This window comes from Nicotiana attenuata, unplaced genomic scaffold, assembly GCF_001879085.1.
Source record: "Nicotiana attenuata strain UT unplaced genomic scaffold, NIATTr2, whole genome shotgun sequence".
In the NCBI taxonomy this organism is placed as follows: Eukaryota; Viridiplantae; Streptophyta; class Magnoliopsida; order Solanales; family Solanaceae; genus Nicotiana; species Nicotiana attenuata.
Window position 1 is genome coordinate 14066 of NW_017671678.1, and position 18883 is coordinate 32948.

At 39.2% G+C, this 18883-nt stretch overlaps 1 protein-coding gene across 2 annotated transcripts; it reads left to right on the plus strand.

Moving 5' to 3' along the window:
- The first annotated feature begins 339 nt into the window (after window positions 1-339).
- Window positions 340-11149, plus strand: LOC109209644 (homeobox-leucine zipper protein HAT4-like). Of its 2 annotated transcripts, none has more exons than XM_019372955.1 (4): window positions 340-687; window positions 918-1231; window positions 1354-1433; window positions 10809-11149. In XM_019372955.1, exons 1-4 carry the CDS (start codon window positions 573-575, stop codon window positions 10897-10899), a joined length of 600 nt encoding a protein of 199 aa, XP_019228500.1. In that variant the 5' UTR covers window positions 340-572; the 3' UTR covers window positions 10900-11149. The 2 variants fall into 2 exon arrangements, with proteins under 2 accessions (XP_019228500.1, XP_019228499.1); XM_019372954.1 differs by lacking the exon at window positions 10809-11149 and adding an exon at window positions 2094-2719 and having other exon boundaries at window positions 341-687.
- The last annotated feature ends 7734 nt before the right edge of the window (window positions 11150-18883 follow it).

The window sequence follows — 18883 nt, forward strand, 5'->3', positions numbered from 1 at the left end:
CACTCTGATCACTCACAAAACTTCGAAAACAACCCAAAATTATATTCATGTCCAAACACAACTCTAATTTTCAAATACCATTTTCACTTTTTTTTTTGGAATTTTACAATTCTTATGTCCAAACGCCTACTTAGTATGGACATGGAGGAGTAATGATAACTGGTACCCGCGTACGTCCCTAGTGATGACCCATGACCCATGATTGGCCTAATTGCACAACCCTTCACCTCTGTACACTTCCAACTGTACTTAGGAGTATTATTTTCCTTTATTACATTACAAATAAAAAGAAAAGGAAAAGGCATATCTATTTCTTCCTACCCCTATATATAATACCCTTCATTGCACCTCTACTCATCAGGCTTCAAAGCACACTATCTTGTTTCTCTCTCTTCTTTAGGAAGACATCATCTCTACTCATATAATTCTCTCCTCTTATCGTACCAGAAAATTGCTCATAATTCTCACAAAGCTAGTCATCCCACATCTTCTTTAATTTCGGAAGCTGCTGTTATAGTTTTATTTTCAATAACGTAACCCCCCGACCCCGAGAGCAGACACATAAAGCAAAAATGGAAGATCTGGGGTTGAGCCTCAGCTTAAGCTTTCCAGAGAACAGGATAGTTACTCCCGTGCACCTCAATCTCATTCGCAAAACCTCTTGGACTGATTCATTTCCTTCCTCAGGTTTGTTAATTATAATGCTTTTCTTCATTTTATAAACTTCGGATCTGATCGATCAAAATCTTTACCTTTCTTTCTACGTACTACTTTTTAATTTCTTAACCACTTTTTATGCATAAGCATTTCATGCCCCTTTTGCTGTTCTGTCATTTTAGTAACCAAAAGTGAAGGGAATTTAATTATATTAATAAATTGACCTTTTCCCACTTTAAATCTTTTGATATTGATTGCAGATCGGAACTCGGAGACATGCAGAGTGGAGACGAGGACTTTTCTAAAGGGAATCGACGTGAACCGGCTGCCGGCAACGGCGGATGCAGAGGAAGAAGCCGGCGTATCGTCTCCGAACAGCACAATTTCAAGCGTGAGTGGCAATAAGCGAAATGACAGAGAACCAAACTGTGACGAGCATGAAATGGAAAGGGCTTGCTCTAGAGGCATCAGCGACGAAGAGGACGGAGAAACTTGTAGAAAAAAACTCCGTTTAACTAAGGAACAGTCGGCCGTTCTTGAAGATAACTTCAAAGAGCACAGCACCCTCAATCCTGTAAGTTAACTATTTAATTAGACCATCATTATTAGATACAAATACAATGAGTTCAATGGCGTTTTCGGGGATTTTAATTATTCTACTTAACTGGTATTGATGATGATTTTCTTTTTGTGCAGAAGCAAAAGTTGGCTTTGGCAAAGAGACTGGGATTGAGGGCACGGCAAGTGGAAGTGTGGTTCCAGAATAGGAGAGCTAGGTGTGTTTTCTGTCTCCATTTTATAATAATAGGATTTTTCTGCTCTACTATATTAGGGGAGCCTAACCGGTAAAATTGCTATCACGTGATCAGGAGATCACCGGTTTAAGGCGTGAAAACAGCCTCCTGCAGAAATGCAGAGTAAGACTGCATACAATAGATCCTTGCGATCCGGCTCTTTTCCGAACTCTACGTAGCTTAGTGTACCGGGCTGTCTTTTTTTATATTAGGAGAGCAAAAGATTAATTGAACGGTATATTAAATGTGAAGCTTGTTGCTTACTTCCCACCCTTACTTGAGCCGAGTGTCTATCGAAAATAGTCTTTTTACTTTCATAGGATAAGAATAAGATCTGCATATACATCATCTTTCTAAACCTCACCTGTAGGATTACATTAGGTTTATTGTTGCCGTTCATATTAAATGTGAAAACCAAATCATGCTGACGATGATTCATGGACGTATTATGGGGACCGCACATCAGAGCTAGGTGAAAACAATATTCCACCAAATAAGAAATTAAAACATTCCAACTCCCTTAAGCAAGAAACAATATTACTATCACACAAGAAAACAATCTGTTGACGTCTATATATTACAGTACAATATTTACCTATAAAAAAAAAAAAATTCTGAAAATAATCTTTGTGGAATATATAGGACAAAGCTGAAGCAAACTGAAGTAGATTGTGAATTCTTGAAGAGGTGTGTTGAGAATCTGACAGAAGAAAACAGGAGATTACAGAAAGAGGTTCAAGAGCTACGGGCACTAAAGCTTTCACCTCAATTCTACATGCAAATGACCCCTCCCACCACCCTCACCATGTGCCCTTCATGTGAGCGTGTTGCATCGGGTCCCACAAGTACACCTGTCAATCTTCGTGTGGGTCCACCTCAGCAACAACCTATGCCCTTAAATCTGTGGGCCACCACTCCTATCTCACAAGGGCAATTTGGTCAGATGGACTCTTATCCTACGCTTGCAAGACAAAAGTGACAATGACAAACTGTAATATGAGTAACCATAATGTGTAGGGAGGAATAATGGTTTTAAGATAAGGTTGTTGGGCATGTGGGGGATTTGGTGGGTCTAGAAAATCTCTTTGCTTTTATTGTAGACCCTCCATTTTTTTTTTTGACTAATTAATTAGGGTTAGTCATTTTACCTATCTTCCCCGTTTCAAGATCATTAGTGGGGACTGGACAAGAGAACTTTTTTGTTTGTAAAGTAATGCAATGATACCAACAACAACAAAAAAAAGAGTTTGTTCATTTGTTTCTTGATTTAATATGATTGTTCTTAGAAACTATAGGTTAAGGGAATTAAGAAAGAATTATGTCCCCTAAGAAAATGTAAGGCAAAACGGGAACCACCACACAGGGCTTTTCTAATGTTTTTGGAATTTGTTTCCTCCTTTCCAGGGCTTTGTGGATTTTTTGCTCTTCGATTCTTGTGGCAAACATAATAAATTTTTAAAGCTGGATAAATAATCTTGACATAAATAAAAATAAAAATATTTACTTTGTAAGATCGAGTATAATCAAAAGCAGAAATAACTTATTCTTAATGGACTAAAATTGAACTTTTTCCATTTATATGTTTGTGAATGGTCAACTATGACTATTAGTCACCACTTGAAACAACGGTTACGTTGTAAGAATTTTGCATTCATTCTCGGAAACTAGTAGTCTAAGTTAACTTCAGTTGATTTGTAAATTGTAATAAATTGTAATATAGCTAGCAGTGTATGTGTCAACCATTATTTCATGGTCAGGATAAAACTTAATCACCAACTTGCTATTTCTGCAACAAAAGAGCTAAACATATTAATTATCTTATACAATTATACTAACAAACAGAAGAAGAAAGCAAGTGAACATACTTTTGTTCGCTTCTTCTATATTACCAACGGAAGTTTAAGGATAGATTTAGCTAGAGCCTTCAAAATGGGCTTGGCCCGTGAGGCCAGCCAAACCCAGTCCGCTACTTGAATAGGGTTGGGTTAGGATTTTTTTGAGCCCATTTAAAATTGAGGCTTATAAGTGTGAGCACGCGATTTTTGCCCTATATGAAATACTCCTACAGAATCCCAAAGGAATAGATTTTTCTTTTAATTGTTTGTCAATGTAGGAATTATTGTAGAATTTTCTTAATTATTTGCATTTTTTCTGTGCATGTTTAATTTCATTTAATTCATGAAAATACAAAAATACTCTGCATTTGCATTTAGGATTTATTTCTACATTTTTAGGTTAATTATTGAATCAGTCGTTTTATAAAAATGAAAATCACAAAAAATGACTCACTTTGCATTTTAACTTTTTAATTTCTAATTTTATAGTTTTTCTTTTAGTTTAGGAGTTAATTAATTGTTGTAAATACTATGATGAGTAATTAGTTTAATTTGGTAAGTTATTTTAGTTTAAGAGTTAATTTAGGTTTTAATTTAATTTGAAAAGGAAGAAGAAGAAAATTGAAAATTAAAAGAAAAGGAAAAAGATTCAAATAAGAAGGTTGATTTTTGGGCCAATTCAGCCAACCCAATTAAAATTCCCCAAGACCCGTTCAAAATCCGGCCCAAAATCCACCCCATACCTGGTCCAGCCTTTCCTCAAGCCAAACGGCGTCGTTTCATTCAAATGCATCCCATCCGTTGATCTTCCTTCCATCGAACGGATTTGAACAGGTTTTAGTTACAATATAAAAATGTCCGAACGACCCCTTCCCCCCCTCCCCCAGTTCCAAACAGTCCCATTTGTATCGTCTCCATTCAGAGACCAAACACTAGCGCCGCCCTAACACGCCTCACCCTCTCCGGTGGCGCCGCCGCCCCAAACCGCCTCACTACTAGAAAATGGCAGATTTCCGACGGCCAAAACGGTCGAAATTCGGTCGAAAATCACGTATTTCCGACTACTTTCCGACCGAAATTGGTCGGTCGAAAAAAAGTTGGTCGGAAAATAATTTCCGACCGAATCCGTCGGTGATTTCCGGCTAAAGTAGTCGCAACTTTCGAAGAGGTCAGACTACCAAATAATTCGCTTTTCCGACTAAAGTGGTCGGAATTCACCGACTGAATCGGTCGTAATAATACAAGGAAAATTAATAATTAAAAATTAAATTTTATTTATTTTCCGACGGAATCCGTCGAAAACTGTTGAATATTAATTTTTTTTTTTGCAATTTCCGACCGAATCTGTCGGAAATTAATAATTAAAAATTAAATTTTATTTAATTTCCGACGGATTCCGTCGAAAAATTCTGAATATTAATTTTTTTTTTAAAAAGTTTCCGACCGAATCAGTCGAGAATCTGACAATTTATTGTTAAATCTGGGGAGCTTTCCGACCGTTTCAGTCGAAAGTTTGTACATAACTGGGTAGAATTCTGCCAATACCAACATTTAAACCTAATTTGGGCATAAAAACATCCAAAAGCAGCCCATATTCAAGTTTAACAGCAATACATAAAGTTGTCTCTCACAATCAAGTTTACCAATCAACCAAAACATCACAAGACTAAACTACTACACATCAGATTCAATTTGTTCATCATCATCATTCAGATAAATCATGCCCATGTTTACGCATTAATTTCTGCATCTTTAACAAATGTGCCGTATTGGGAGTCCAATTGTTGCTTCATCCATGAATTTCTTTCTTCATATCTTCCATCCGTTCTTGATTTTGAGGAGAAGAATTGGCTAAGAGTTGGTTTGGATGACCTGTAGGTCGATGTACTCCTAGTCCGTAGACTCTGGCTTTGTTTGCTCCATCCGCTGCAATCTGTCCACAATGAAGCCATATCATCGGGTGTTGGTTGAGTTGAAGGAGGCTGAGTTTGTTTCCATTCTTCCAACCTTTTATGATAATCTTCCTGAAATGAAAAACATAACTATTATGTAAACAAACTAATATTAATAAACGCATAAATAATTATGAAGTTAGAATTTTACATATTGTGTCTGCCACACACGAGTCTCCACCCAGTGTTTTCTTGTACCATCCTTTTTCTTTTTTCTTATGCAACCCATCCATCGTCATGGCCGATTCGGTCTATTTCTCAAACATGGCACATCATGTTCAAAATAGTATGAACAGAAATAAGATGCTTTCTTTAGCCACATATGCCTCATATCGAACCTTCAATTCTTGATCTATTTTTTATGGTCCGTTTACAATTTGCCAATAGTCCTGCATAGTGTTATTTTAGACAAAACAATCTTTAAAGCAAATACAAAAGGTAAATGATTAAATTTTATACCTCTCGAAGGGATACATCCATCTACATTGAGCCGGCCCTCCAAGCCTTGCCTCTTGTGCAAGGTGGAATTGGGAAGATGTTCCATTACATCAAAAACCAAAAGGAAAATTTTGCCAACTTGTTTAAAGTTATATAATGTTTACTCTCCATATAAATTAATCTCCACCTCAATGTGCTAGAACACAAATCCTTAAAAAAAATAAACTTATCTCTGTAATCGGTTCCATACTCGATCAGGCAATGCATTACGCAATAGGCATCAACGCTTCCATGAAAATATGACAATCGTGGCTTTTTCATTGACGCCAACTTCCCTTCTTTCATGTCAATACAACCTGGATAAATTGAATGCGTACCCATCAGGCATCCTCAAATTGTTAACCCAACTACAATCTCTCTTCTCTCATCCAAGTGAACGTGTAACTGGCTTTGGGCTTCTGTATCTTGTTGTAAAAGTATGTTAGATAGCAACTCACTTCGCCAATATTCCTTTTAGTCCATCCTGGCCTTCAAGTTATCTTTGGTCTTGTTAGTAACATCCATAATAGTGTTAAACAAGTTGTCAAAAACATTCTTCTCGATATGCATGACGTCCAGATTATGACGAAGAAGATTTGTGTTCCAATAAGGTAATTCCCAAAATATGCTCGTTTAGTCCAGTTGATGTGTGGACACCATAACCCGGTATCTTAGATGGTGGAGGACTCTGTTACTTTAGGGCATATCCCTTACTCTATTCCAAATTTCTTCTTGAACACAAGCAGGCCGGTGGCTCCTCAAAAATCAGTTTCGGTTCTTCATAAATGCACTTGTATTTCGCCTAAATTCATGATTCAATTGGCAAGAATCTACAGGTGGCAGTCGAACCATGTTTTTTGCCTCCATGTTTCAAAGTAGATGTTCTTTAGTGTCTTCCATACAACAAGGGCAAGCTAACTTTCCAGCAGTCGACACCCGGACAACATTCCATAAGCCAGAAAAATCATTTATTAGTCCACATCAATAGCAGCATGCAATCTGAAGTTTTGTTTTGGTTTGATATATCATGATGTTTCCACACCTTGATGACATAATAATTGTAACTCATCAATCAAAGGCTGCAAGTATACATCAATTCAAACTTTTTCGGATTGCGTGGACCTGGAAACAATACAAGTTAGGAACAGATATGGACTCTGGTCATACACAACTCTGGCGGAAGATTATATAGTAACAAACACCAGCCAACATGAATATGGTGAACAGAGACAGCAAATGGAGTAAATCCATCTGTGCATAATCCCAGCCTAATGTTTCTTGGTTCACAGCAAACTCGGGGAACACCCTATCAAAAATGCTTCCACGCTTCTCCATCTGACGGATGGCAGAGTATACCAGGTGGTCTTCTATGTTTCGTAGTGCCACTCATATGAGGAGCAGAGCTCATTGATGCATACAACCTCTCTTTCCTTATTAAACCTAGGTATTAAGAGGAAGTAATGCAGCTTTAACTGAACTTTCTTTTTTTGTATTGGTATTGTGACTTCCTTAAAACGAGGCTGATTACAAAATTTACAGTTCTCTAGAGATGCGTCAACCTTATAGAATAACATGCAACCTTTCTCACAATAATCAATTCTCTCTGATGAAAGACCAACTTAAGAAAACCAATTTTTTAGTAGTGTAGAAATTTTTGGTAAGTCAATGTTTACTCGGATTAAGTTCATTCATAAGCCCAATAATAGAATCCATGCCCGCTTGAGAGATAGAACTATCCGATTTAATACTTAGCAATCTAACCGCAACAGGACAACTTGGAATGTACCGAAACCTTCATAAAATTGGACGACTAGCTTCTAGTAACTTGTTCATAGAAACGCTTAGACTCATCACTTGGTTCGGATTAACCCCAGGAAACGTCCCAAAAAGCATCACTCATCATTTTCAATTGTATCGAGAATTTTAACATTATGCTCCGAAATGGGCTTACCCTCACCACCAAAAGAATTATGAAAAGCTAGCATCATCTAAACTAGCATGATTCTCCTGTGAGCAGTCATATATAATAATTTTCTACAAACCCTTTCTTGTAGAGATGGACTTTTAACCTTCGTCTGATGTCAATAACTTAACAATTTACATTTACACAAGGACACCTAATCCTTCCTCCAATAAGAAAATCATCAAGTGTTTGAGCCTTAGCAATAAATTCAGCAACCCCTTCAATAAATTCATCCCTCAACCCCGCACGATTAGGATGATTCCTATTATACATCCATCTACGATGCACAAATTCCATCTACACAAATAGAAATCTATAAATGAGATATTTAAAATAATTTGATTTATTTAAACTGGTTACAAAGTTATACTCTTTCAAAGGTTCCTTTTAGAAATATACATATCATTGTGTCAAAGCACTTTAATTAATATATTTTATTCTTTAAATTAATATCTTTTAACACTCGAAATCTCACATTAATCCCTATTCTAAATAATATAAGTCTTTAAATATACTAATTAAATTTGAATAGCTTCTTAAACGTTCATATAATCTTAATTAATTAATGATTTCTCAAACAAAGAAATAGTCGTAACTAACAAGTGGAAGTGTTTTATTTGGTATTGAGGAGGACAAAAGGATCAGATAGAATCTTGAAAACTGAAAGATCCAAAAGACAATTAGCTTTCTGTCTAAAGAGTTTTAACAAGATCACTTTCAACACCAGAATCTTCAGATCTACTACTTTAAAAGAATATAAAGAGAAAATGTAACAGAAGCGCCAATTAGAGTCATTATCATCAATGACAATAGCTTTGACTCACAAACTATAAATCAAGTTTGACAACACCTCCAAAACAATGGAAAAATAGTACCTCTAACCCCTCTTATCTTCACCCATGACCCAATGGAAAAAATAAGGGACATACCTCTAACCCCTCTTATCTTCACCCATGACCCAACTAAGTATCGTGTAAGCTTGAGAATACCACCCATTATATTCAAGATGCAGATAGTAAAGGACTCCAATTATATTCCTAGTACCAAACTGTCAATACCTAAAAAATATAATGCTTAATATTCAAGAAAACAGCTCAAACCCACACTCTTAATTCTTAACATGCAAGAAAATCTTGAAAACGTAATGTGAAACACAAACATGGATACAAAAGAAGCTCCATTGAATAAAATTCCAAATCAAAAGCATTAAAAAGATTCGAATTTTATTTACCCAGATCCAACAAAAAACATTAAGCAATACCATCAAAAGAGAATGTGCAAGCCAACATTACAGGACCATACATAAACATTGAAATTAAATGTATTTAAATTGAAGAAGAAGAGGCATATACATACCTTGAACCAAGCAAAAGGGTCAGGACCAAAGAGATGTCTGATTTGGGGTAGTGAGAGAGAATCTGTTTCCTACGAGAAGCATGAGGCTCATCTGTATATGGTCAATAGAAATCTGTAGCCATTACTCTCTCTTTCCCTCACCCTCGACGGAGCTTCAGCGGCGCCGCTGGTTGGTGGCAGCGGTGGGTTTGGGTGGGGAAAGTTTGAGTGAGAGAAAGAAGAGAGAAGGAAGAAAAGAGGGAAAGGAAAAGAAAGAAGTGCGCTGGTAGGGTTTTAGAAAAATATTTCCGACTGATTCGATCGCTAATTTGGTCAAATCAGTCAACCTCACTTTACTAAATATTTCCGACCGAATCGGTCGCTATTGTTTTTTTTTTTAAAAAAAATTATTTCCGACCGAATTTGATGGCTAACAGTGGCGCGGAATTTTCCGCCAAAATTTACGGCGGATATAGACGGAATATTGGTCGTAACTATTAGCAAAAATTGAAAAATAAATTTTTATGAATTTTCCGACTGATTCCGTTGGAAATTTCTGACTACTTTTTTCCGTCGAAAATTTCAGTCGGAAATTGGCCGTTTTTAGTAGTGCCTCCAAACTACACCCTATAACCCCCAGCCCCTCCTCTTCCTAAGCCCTATAACAACTTCCTTCTAATCCCTCTCCATCTGTTCGAATTTCAAATCTAAGGTCAAGCCCTAATTTGTTTCATTTCCAGAAATTTAAGTGTTTTTAGGGTTTGCTTTGAATTGAAGTTTATACTGATCAATTGTTCTTGATAAGAACAATATATTAGTATTGAGTTTAGTTCATTTCAAGCCCCATCGAAACCCTAAACATGGCCGAGATGTCTCGCACTGTTTGGTTCATGCATGAAATGTGGATTTCACCGTTGTTTCCTCTTTTCTCCGGTGAGTCAATTGCTTTCTCATTTTTTGATTAATCTGTTAATTTAAGTGTGTTCATCTGAGAGTTTTTCTTGTTCTAATCTTCTAATTAAAGTTAATTAGGTTTTGGTTAGATTTGTTAATCTGGTTTAATTCTAGTTTATTTAGTTGTTTGTTTAGTCATGTTTTGATTTCGAAACCTTGTGATTCTGGATTTGCTTCTCTCTTCCTTTTTCTGAACCACTGAGTTTGATTTCTGATTTGGGCTATGCCATTTGATTGGGCTTTAGGGTCATTTCTGGCCCGGTTTCAAGGGAAGCCCTTTCATTTTTTGGTTTGGGTCCTTGTCAGATTTGACCCATGTGATTTGCTGAGGGTAGATAACAGGGTTTTAAAGGGTAATTTGGGGAGTTTGGACAAAAAAATTTTGTGTAACTGAATAGGAAATTTCCTGGAAGGTGGGGAAAGGGACTGACTTAACAAACAAAACCAAAATTCAGGGTCTAAAATGAACAAATTAGAAATTGGGGAAGGGGTAATGGTTAAAAATTGAAAACATTTCTGCTGTCCTAGAGGCTTCCGATAAAAAGGCATGTTTCTTCATTACCAAGGAGAATTAAAAAAGATTAGAATACTAAAAAAGGCATACAAACGGCTGAGCTAAAAAAAAAAAAAGAAGACTGAAAATCTCTTTGTATTCTTGGTGGAAATTAGTTTGGTTTTGCTGTTTATCTTCATATCTTAAAGCCTTTCAAGAATTTCTGGTTCATCTTGGGTTCAAAAAATGGTTTAAAAGCTGGTTTTTGCTGTGTTGGTGTGGCTGACATACTGTTGCTGTTTCCTCCTAACGTCATGCTATTTTTTCTTGTTTATTTGCTGTATTCAGGTACACATCTCGAATTCTGAAAAAATGTAAAAGTGGCTTGTTTGATTTGAAGAATGGAGACTCTCGGATTTTGCTTAATGCTCTCTTCTGACCTTTCATTCAACTTGTAGTTTATTTCATTTGTTTTAATATGCTAAGAACTGATGCTATGTATCTTTTAGTCGTAATGTAAATTGGAGGAATAGATTTGTTTTGTTGCTTAATACGAAGTATAATAGTCTGTTACATTAGGAGATCATGTTATTCGTGGACCGTGTGTTAACTTTACATGCTGGTGTGAGCAAGGTTTACTCTTGATTAAATCCTACTGGATCTTAATATCATTTAAAGGTTAGATTGTATGTGATGGGTGCTGAATCATCTCATGATTGGTTAAGATCAGTTGTATGTGTAAATGTCCCTGCTATTTTTGTTAATATCAGCTTGTAATTTGGATATCGGTACTTTCCTTTTGGTGTTTGAGTTGCTGTATTATTTTCTGTTGAAAATGGATCAAAGGGGAAGGGAAATAAAGCCTAAGAGGGCCTCCATGTTGAAATTTGTTCTTTGTTTAAAGGTATTGGGCCAATGTTGGCCCATATTCATTGATCTGCTGAAGTCCAGTTCAAAATGGTTTCAAAAGCGTTTCTATGCTTTGTTTTGGGATCGATCTTGGTCCTGTTTGATCCTCTACTCCAGCTTGTTCTCTTTAAGGGTTATAGGGTGAAATTTCTATCCGATTTGGCAGGCTTGGGCCTATTTTGAGCCCAGAAATTCCCACCAGTAGTCAATAACCCATTATGCTGTGTAGTACCTTCCGCGATCAGCAATCCCAATTTAAGTTTTTTTTTAACTTAGATAAAATCAAGCCCCCTTTAACTCACCTCAGTAAATGTAGTTCTCTCCTTTAATTAGACTTGAAGTGTGCCATAAGCAAAATTAGATAACCCATGGCCCTCAGATAATTAATACTAACTCTTTAAAAATCGAGGTGTGCCATCAATTGTATTTTTCATGGACCTCGCAAACCTTGTTATTAATTTAAAATTTCGTAGTTGCTTTAGGCGCGCTATTTAAATTGATTTTCTTTTATTTATTAAATTCGGGTGTGCATTTCATGTGACCCAATTTCAATTCTTAACAACGTTAAATAAAACGTGTCTCGAACCGCGGGTGCATTTCATGTGGCGTGGTTCAAGGCGTGTTTTAAATAACGTTGAATCTTCCCAAAAAGCGTTTAATAAGTTAAAAATGCACCATAGGCTAAAACATGTAATAAATCGGATAATAGTCCAATTATAATAGTTTAAGCGACCGTGCTAGAACCACGGAACCCGGGAATGCCTAACACCTTCTCCCGGGTTAACAGAATTCCTTATCTAGAATTTCTGGTTCGCAGACTTCAAAAGGAAAGTCGAATTTCCTCTATTTGGGATTTAAAATAGATCGGTGACTTGGAACACCAATTAAATATTCCAAGTGGCGACTCTAAAAAAAAATAAACAATCCCATTTCGAATAATGTCACTTAAAGTGGAAAAACTCCCTTATATCCCCTCTCGTGTGGTAAAAAGGAGGTGTGACAGCTCTGGCGACTTTGCTGGGGACCCAAACCCAGAACTTTGGTTCAAGGTTCAAGAAATTCGAGCTTAGAATAACTGTTATAGTTGGCTTGTTTTTATCTGATTTTTACATGTTGAGCCTAATGTGCTAATTGCCGTTTTTTACCGCTTTGATATTGTTTGGATTGTATATAAATTGCTGCGAAACCCTCTTCTCTCTGAGTCTTCTAAATCATCTGGGAAGTGTGCACTTCGTGTGAATTCTTTTCTGTTAGAGTCTTATCCCAATTTTAGAACGAGTTTCGGACAAGTTGCAAAGCCGGTGAAGCTTCTGTATTCCCGGTACGCTGCCCCCCTCGGCTCGAGCGGTCCGCTCGGGTAAGCCAGGTCTAGAACAATACACCCAGGTTCTTAAACCTAGTATAACAAAGCCTCATGTTGGATCCCTAGTAGGAACGCTCGTTAGCATCACATGCATTTGACTTTGGAGACTCAACACAGGGGTTGGGTCTGTCTAGGACCGGTGTACCTGAAATGAAAAGACCATCGTGATGCATTCTACTTGCTACTTGTGCATTTATTTGCTTCGGATTGCATGTTGACCGGCTTATGAATAATAGGAGAAAAGTTGGGAAAGAGAAAAATCAATTTGAGGGCTGAGAGAGATGATTACCTGTTTTTGAAAAACTCGATGTCCAAAAGTACCGAAACTCTGCCGAAATTTTGAAAAAAAAAGAGAAAGAAAATTTTGTTCTAAAAAAAATATTTGGTATTGTTTTTATTATGTCAAAACTGCCCGAACTACACAAGTTTGATTCTCACTGGATGTGGGATACGTAGGCAACCCTCACCGGGTCCAACTCCATTTTTTCAAAATAACCTAAAAAGAACAAAAATTTTATTGTTTTGTCATAAATAAGTAAGGTGATGCCATTCTTACCTAAATAGCCAAAATATCCCCAAAAGGACGCCGGAAGGCTATTTTTGCAAGAACAGCCACCTATGGTTTCTTTTTCAAAATTTTGGCCGATTAGCAAACACAGCCTTAAAATCTTCTTTCCTGAAGTGCTGAAGAGCCGTATTTGCAAGGCCGGGTTTTTGTTTTGAAATGAAAATTCTTGAAAAAAAAATGATAATTTTCTCTTGAGTCAAAATAAATTATGATTTCTTAACCAATCACCCTAATAAATGTGTAGGATGAGCACAAGTGAAAATGAACCCTTTGCAGTTCTTGAGGAAATCCCATTACAGCTCCATATGTGGTGGAACGACTTAGGAAAAGTCAGCAGACAGACTATGGTAAAATTTTTGGGCGGTCTCGTGGGACTTTTGAAAATCAAACCGAGGTTGGATGTGATTGAGGCTTTGATACCTTTCTGGGACCCGACTGACAATGTGTTTCACTCTTCTGACTTTGAGCTCACCCCCACGCTGGAGGAAATTGCGGGATATGCCGGTCTCAGTGGGAATCTCAAAAGTCGGCACCCGGTGTCGCCAAGAACAGTGTCTCCTCACAAGTTCCTAGATCTGTTGAGCATCAGTCGCGAGGTTCAGGATGGGAATTTATCCGAAGGGTTTTGCATATTTCACTTCTTGTACCAGCGCTATGGCAACCCCCACGGTTTTGAGGCACCGGACAGTGGCCTAACTCATTCAGGAAACAAAGATAAATGGGAGGCACGGTGGGGTTTGGCTTTTATCGTGGCATTCTTGGGTGTCATAATCTGTCCAAGAAATGATGGCAACATAGAACAGAGTCTTGTGGGAATGGTTGACGTCATGATTAAAAAAATGATTGGCACCCTTGTTCCAATGATCTTAGCTGAGATTTACGGAGCTTTAACCATCTGCCGAGAAGGGGAAAAATTCTTCTAGGGCTGTAACTTGCTTCTACAACTTTGGATACAAGAACATCTTTGTCATCGCTTGGGGTACATGAACTATGGCATGACTGGCTTGAATTACATTGAAGAGTATGAAAACCGAGTGGTGGGTTGTGAATTTCCAGAAGATACAGAGGCTTGGTTTGCGCATTTGAGTTCCTTAACTTCGGACAAAATTGAGTGGACTTTCGGTTGGCTCCCGGTCACTGAACTCATTTACATGTCAGCTGAGGTGTGCTATCTTCTCTTAATGGGCCTCCGGAGCATTCATCCATATGCGCCACACAGAGTGCTGCGACAACTAGGCAGGTGCCAAACTATCCCACATGATGAAGATCTGAGCCGACAGGTTATTGAATTGGGTCCAAAAGCTGTATTCCCAGAAGGAAAAGTTCGTCAGATTTGGAATGAGTGTAGATTTTTAGAGCCAAAGACTCGGGTGCGGGATCTATCTAAAGGCGAAATAGAGCCTAATTACATGAGTTGATTTGGGAAAAGAATTCAAATCCATCAGGAGCCCGAACGGCCTGCTAAAAGACCCCACGTCCAGCAATTCACAGACGATTCGCGGGGGCAATGGGATTGGTTGGAGAAAGAGGTAAGCTACAAGGCCAAGATAAGCAAATTGGAGGGACAAATTAGGGATCTCAAATTTCAAAATAGTATACAAGTTGCTGCCAATGAAGGGGAAAAGAAGAAGCTGGCTCAAGAAAATAAAGCCCTTCGCGCCCAGATCCAAAAAATAAAAATAGCTGCTGAGAACCAGGAAAGGAGCCGAACAGATGAAAGGCTGATAAGCGGTCTTAAAAGGAAAGTATCTGAGTATCAGGATGACTTACAAAAATCCGAGGTTAATCTAGCAAGAGCCCGAGCACAGCTGACAAAGAATGCAGAAGGACGGGCGGAGTTTATACGGTAGTTGAAAGGGAAATACGAGGGAACAGTCACAACTTTGAAGAAAAGGCTCACTACCCTCAAAATGAGATGGCCAAGCAAGCTAAGAACTTCAAAGCAGAAAGGGAACATTGCTATGCATTATTGTCCCAGCTAGAGGAAGATATGCAACAGCTTCAGGGTCAAAACCATCATGATACCCAAGTGTTAGAGGCTAGGTCTCAGCAAATCAGGCGTTTGCTCCAAGAAAAGGGTATCATCAGGGAGAGGGTTAGAGCAATTGCTGATTACATCGTCATGAAATGCCAAGAATGTGAAGACATGACTCAAACCACCTTCTTTGCTGCTGTAATGAACTTTGTTCGTCAAATAATAAGTGACCTGGAGCGTCTTCAAGGGGATCTTGCACTTAGGCCCGTGGCAAGACCGACTGATGTCCCACGGGCCCCTGCAGTAGAAGCACTTATGTAATCTTGATTTTTATTTTTATTTTTGAGTCTGTATTTTAGTTTCTAGTTTTTAAAGTATGTTTCGAGTCTGTTTGTAGTTTTTAAATTCCTAGAAAGAGTACGATGGAGTCTTTTGTAATAAAGAGCAGTAGAGCTTTTATTAATGAAAAATTGGAAAATCCCAAAAATAGTTTCCTTATTTTTTCGCATTTTTTCCTTGAACTACGTGATGATCTGATTCACGCGGAGTCGTGATACGCAGGCAATCCTCATCGGATCCGGTCATGATTTTTGTAAATAAATCAAATAAAAGAGGACTGTGGAAAGGAAAGAGGCAAAAGAAAAACCAAAAAGAAAAGAGAGAGAAAGCCAATAGAAAAAACCAAAAAGAGAGAAAATGAGGGTGCAAAAAAGAGCAAGAGGAAAATTGGGGAGATAAACAAAAGCCGGGATGAAGCACGCAACCGTTGCAAAACATGTAGAAACACATTTAACTATATAGGTGCATCACACCCCCCAATGTGCGATTACCTATGTGTTAATTGCTTCAAACTAACCGGCCTGTTGTCTACTGTTGAGTCCAGGTTCTATGTTAAGGTGGTTGGTTTTGTGGTAATCTGGCTTCACATCCGTACTTCACAAGATCAAAAGGAAGTGTTGAAATATCGTCGGAAAGTCATCCGCCAACAGTTCCTATCCCGGAGGATAGCCCGATCTCGGCCATCCCAACTTCAGAGTCAGCGGCTGCTGAAGAAAATAGAATTCTGCGTCTCCGCATGATGGAAATGTGGGACACCTGGTCCAACGGTAGAGAACCACCAAGTGCGATACCTGGATTCCCTGAGCTACTTCCTAGGGCAAGTGGGACTTCCAACGTCCCAATAAGTTACCCTAACACCCCACTTGGATATCTTACCATCTCATCCCACTTTGCTGGAACACCTTCTGAGGTTCGCCCCCAGGTGTTAATTTCAGGTGCGGCCTCCAACATATTCACTGTGCCACCCTCTTCGGCCACGACACAACCCACTTTGCCCAGGCCAAGCTTTGATCCATCATCTTTCACCTTCCAAGTACCATCTTTTCCACCAGAACCTACCCAGTTCACCACCAATTCTTACCCTCAACAACCCCGGTACGAGTTTACCGCGGGACAGGAGAAAACCATAAAGAACCCCGAACAGGAGGAAATTACCCGAAAAATGAGGAGCATGGAGCAGAGCCTTAAAAATATACAGGGTTTGAGCGGATAAAAGAGCGTATCCTATGCTGATCTATGTATGTTCCCACATGTGCATTTACCCCTGGGTTTCAAGACCCCAAAGTTTGAAAAGTATGACGGGCATGGGGATCCCATAGCCCACCTCAAGAGGTACTGCAATCAATTGCGAGGGGCCGGTGGAAAAGAGGAGCTTCTCATGGCTTATTTTGGAGAGAGCCTGGTCGGCATTGCATCTGAGTGGTACATGGATCAGGATATATTTCGTTGGCATATTTGGGATGATCTGGCTCGGGACTTTGTCAGGCAGTTTCAGTATAACATAGACATAGCTCTGGACAGGAATTCTCTGTCAAACCTCAAGAAGAAGTCCTCAGATTGTTTCCGAGAATATGCTGTTAAATGGCGCGAACAAGCGGCCAGAGTCAAGCCTCCGATGGATGAAACGGAAATGGTTAGTGTTTTTCTTCAAGCCCAAGAGGCTGACTACTTTGAGAATATGATGTCTGCGATGGGGAAACCATTTGCTGAGGCCATCAAGATTGGTGAGATGGTCGAGAATGGTCTAAAAACAGGACGCATATAAAGTCAATCTGCTATAAGGGCTACTTCCCAAGCAATTCAAGGCGGGTCCGGAGGTGTAGCGAACAGAAAGAAAAAAGAAGAAGTGGCAATGGAAACTTCAAGTGTAAGAAAACCCCATCCACCCAGACCTTACTTCCCTGCAAGAACCCCACAACATTATTATCCTCATCAGGATGTGGCCTATGCTATGGCCTCTCAGCCGTACGCAGTAATGAACGCCCAACCATACGCTAGGCCACAACAACAGTTCAGCCAAAACCGATCTCCACTTCCTAGAAATCAACCTCCTCGCCAAGCCCAGTATAATCCCCAACCTCCACAAAATAACTTCCCCTACAATGCCCGTGCCCGGGAGCCACCCAGGATAGCAAACTTCACGCCTATTGGTGAGTCATACTCTAGCCTTTTCCCTAAACTTGTCCAGATGGGTTTGTTGCAACCCGTACCTCAAACCAGGTAGAACACAGAGTTGCCTTCTTACCGACCCGATACTCGATGTGCCTATATTCTGGGGCAGAAGGACATGACACTGAAGACTGTTTGACTCTGAAAAGGGCTGTTGAAAACCTCATAGAACAAAAACGAATAGTGCTGAAGGATGAGGAAGTTCCTAATGTGACCAACAACCCGTTGCCGGCTCACAACAACGGGCCGATCATTGGAATGATTTGCGAAGACAAGGAGTTTGATCCTGCTTTGAAAGCCATCATTGCAATCGCTGATGTCGAGAAAAAGCCAAAGGCTGCTGCAAAACAAGATAGAGGGGAGAAGAAGATAAACTGACCCCTCAAAATGCAGAAAAGGCGTTGGAAACCAAAACTGGGGCAGTACCCCCAAAAGATACCATTGTTTATCTCCCACGGGGTCACAGGAAAGAGCAAAAGACATTGAGCCCTCCAAGAAGATTTGAGCTGAACAAGGGACCCAAGATGTACGTGCCTAAGGGGACCTGTGTGGTACGGGGGCCAGTAATTTCACCAAGGCTGTTCATTGGCCGCGCACCGCAGAGGCCCATGATAGACCCTACTGCCGTTCCATGGAATTACAACAAGGCGGTAGTAACTTAAAAAGGGAAAGAGGTCTTAGGAGAAGCAAATGAAACTAAACCAGCTGAGAAATACCTTAACTTGGATGAATTGGACAAAACCAAGAAGAAACGCTTCCCGATCAAAAAGCTAGTTAGTGCCGAAGAAGCCGAAGAATTCTTCCGCAAAATGAAAGCTGCAAACTATGAGGTAATAGACCAACTTCGAGAGTCTCCTTCACAGGTCTCACTCCTGTCTCTATTGGTAAGCTCAACCGAGCATCAGAAAGTGTTGATAAAAACCCTCAATGAGGCTTATGTCCCGATTGAAACCACTGTTGAACAATTGGAGAGGATGGCGGAAAGATTTTTCGCAGTCAATCAGATTTCTTTCAGCAAGAATGATCTGCCCCCGAAGGGGCCGCCCACAACAAAGCCCTCCATCTGACAGTTAAATGCGAGGGGTATTATGTGAAAAGAG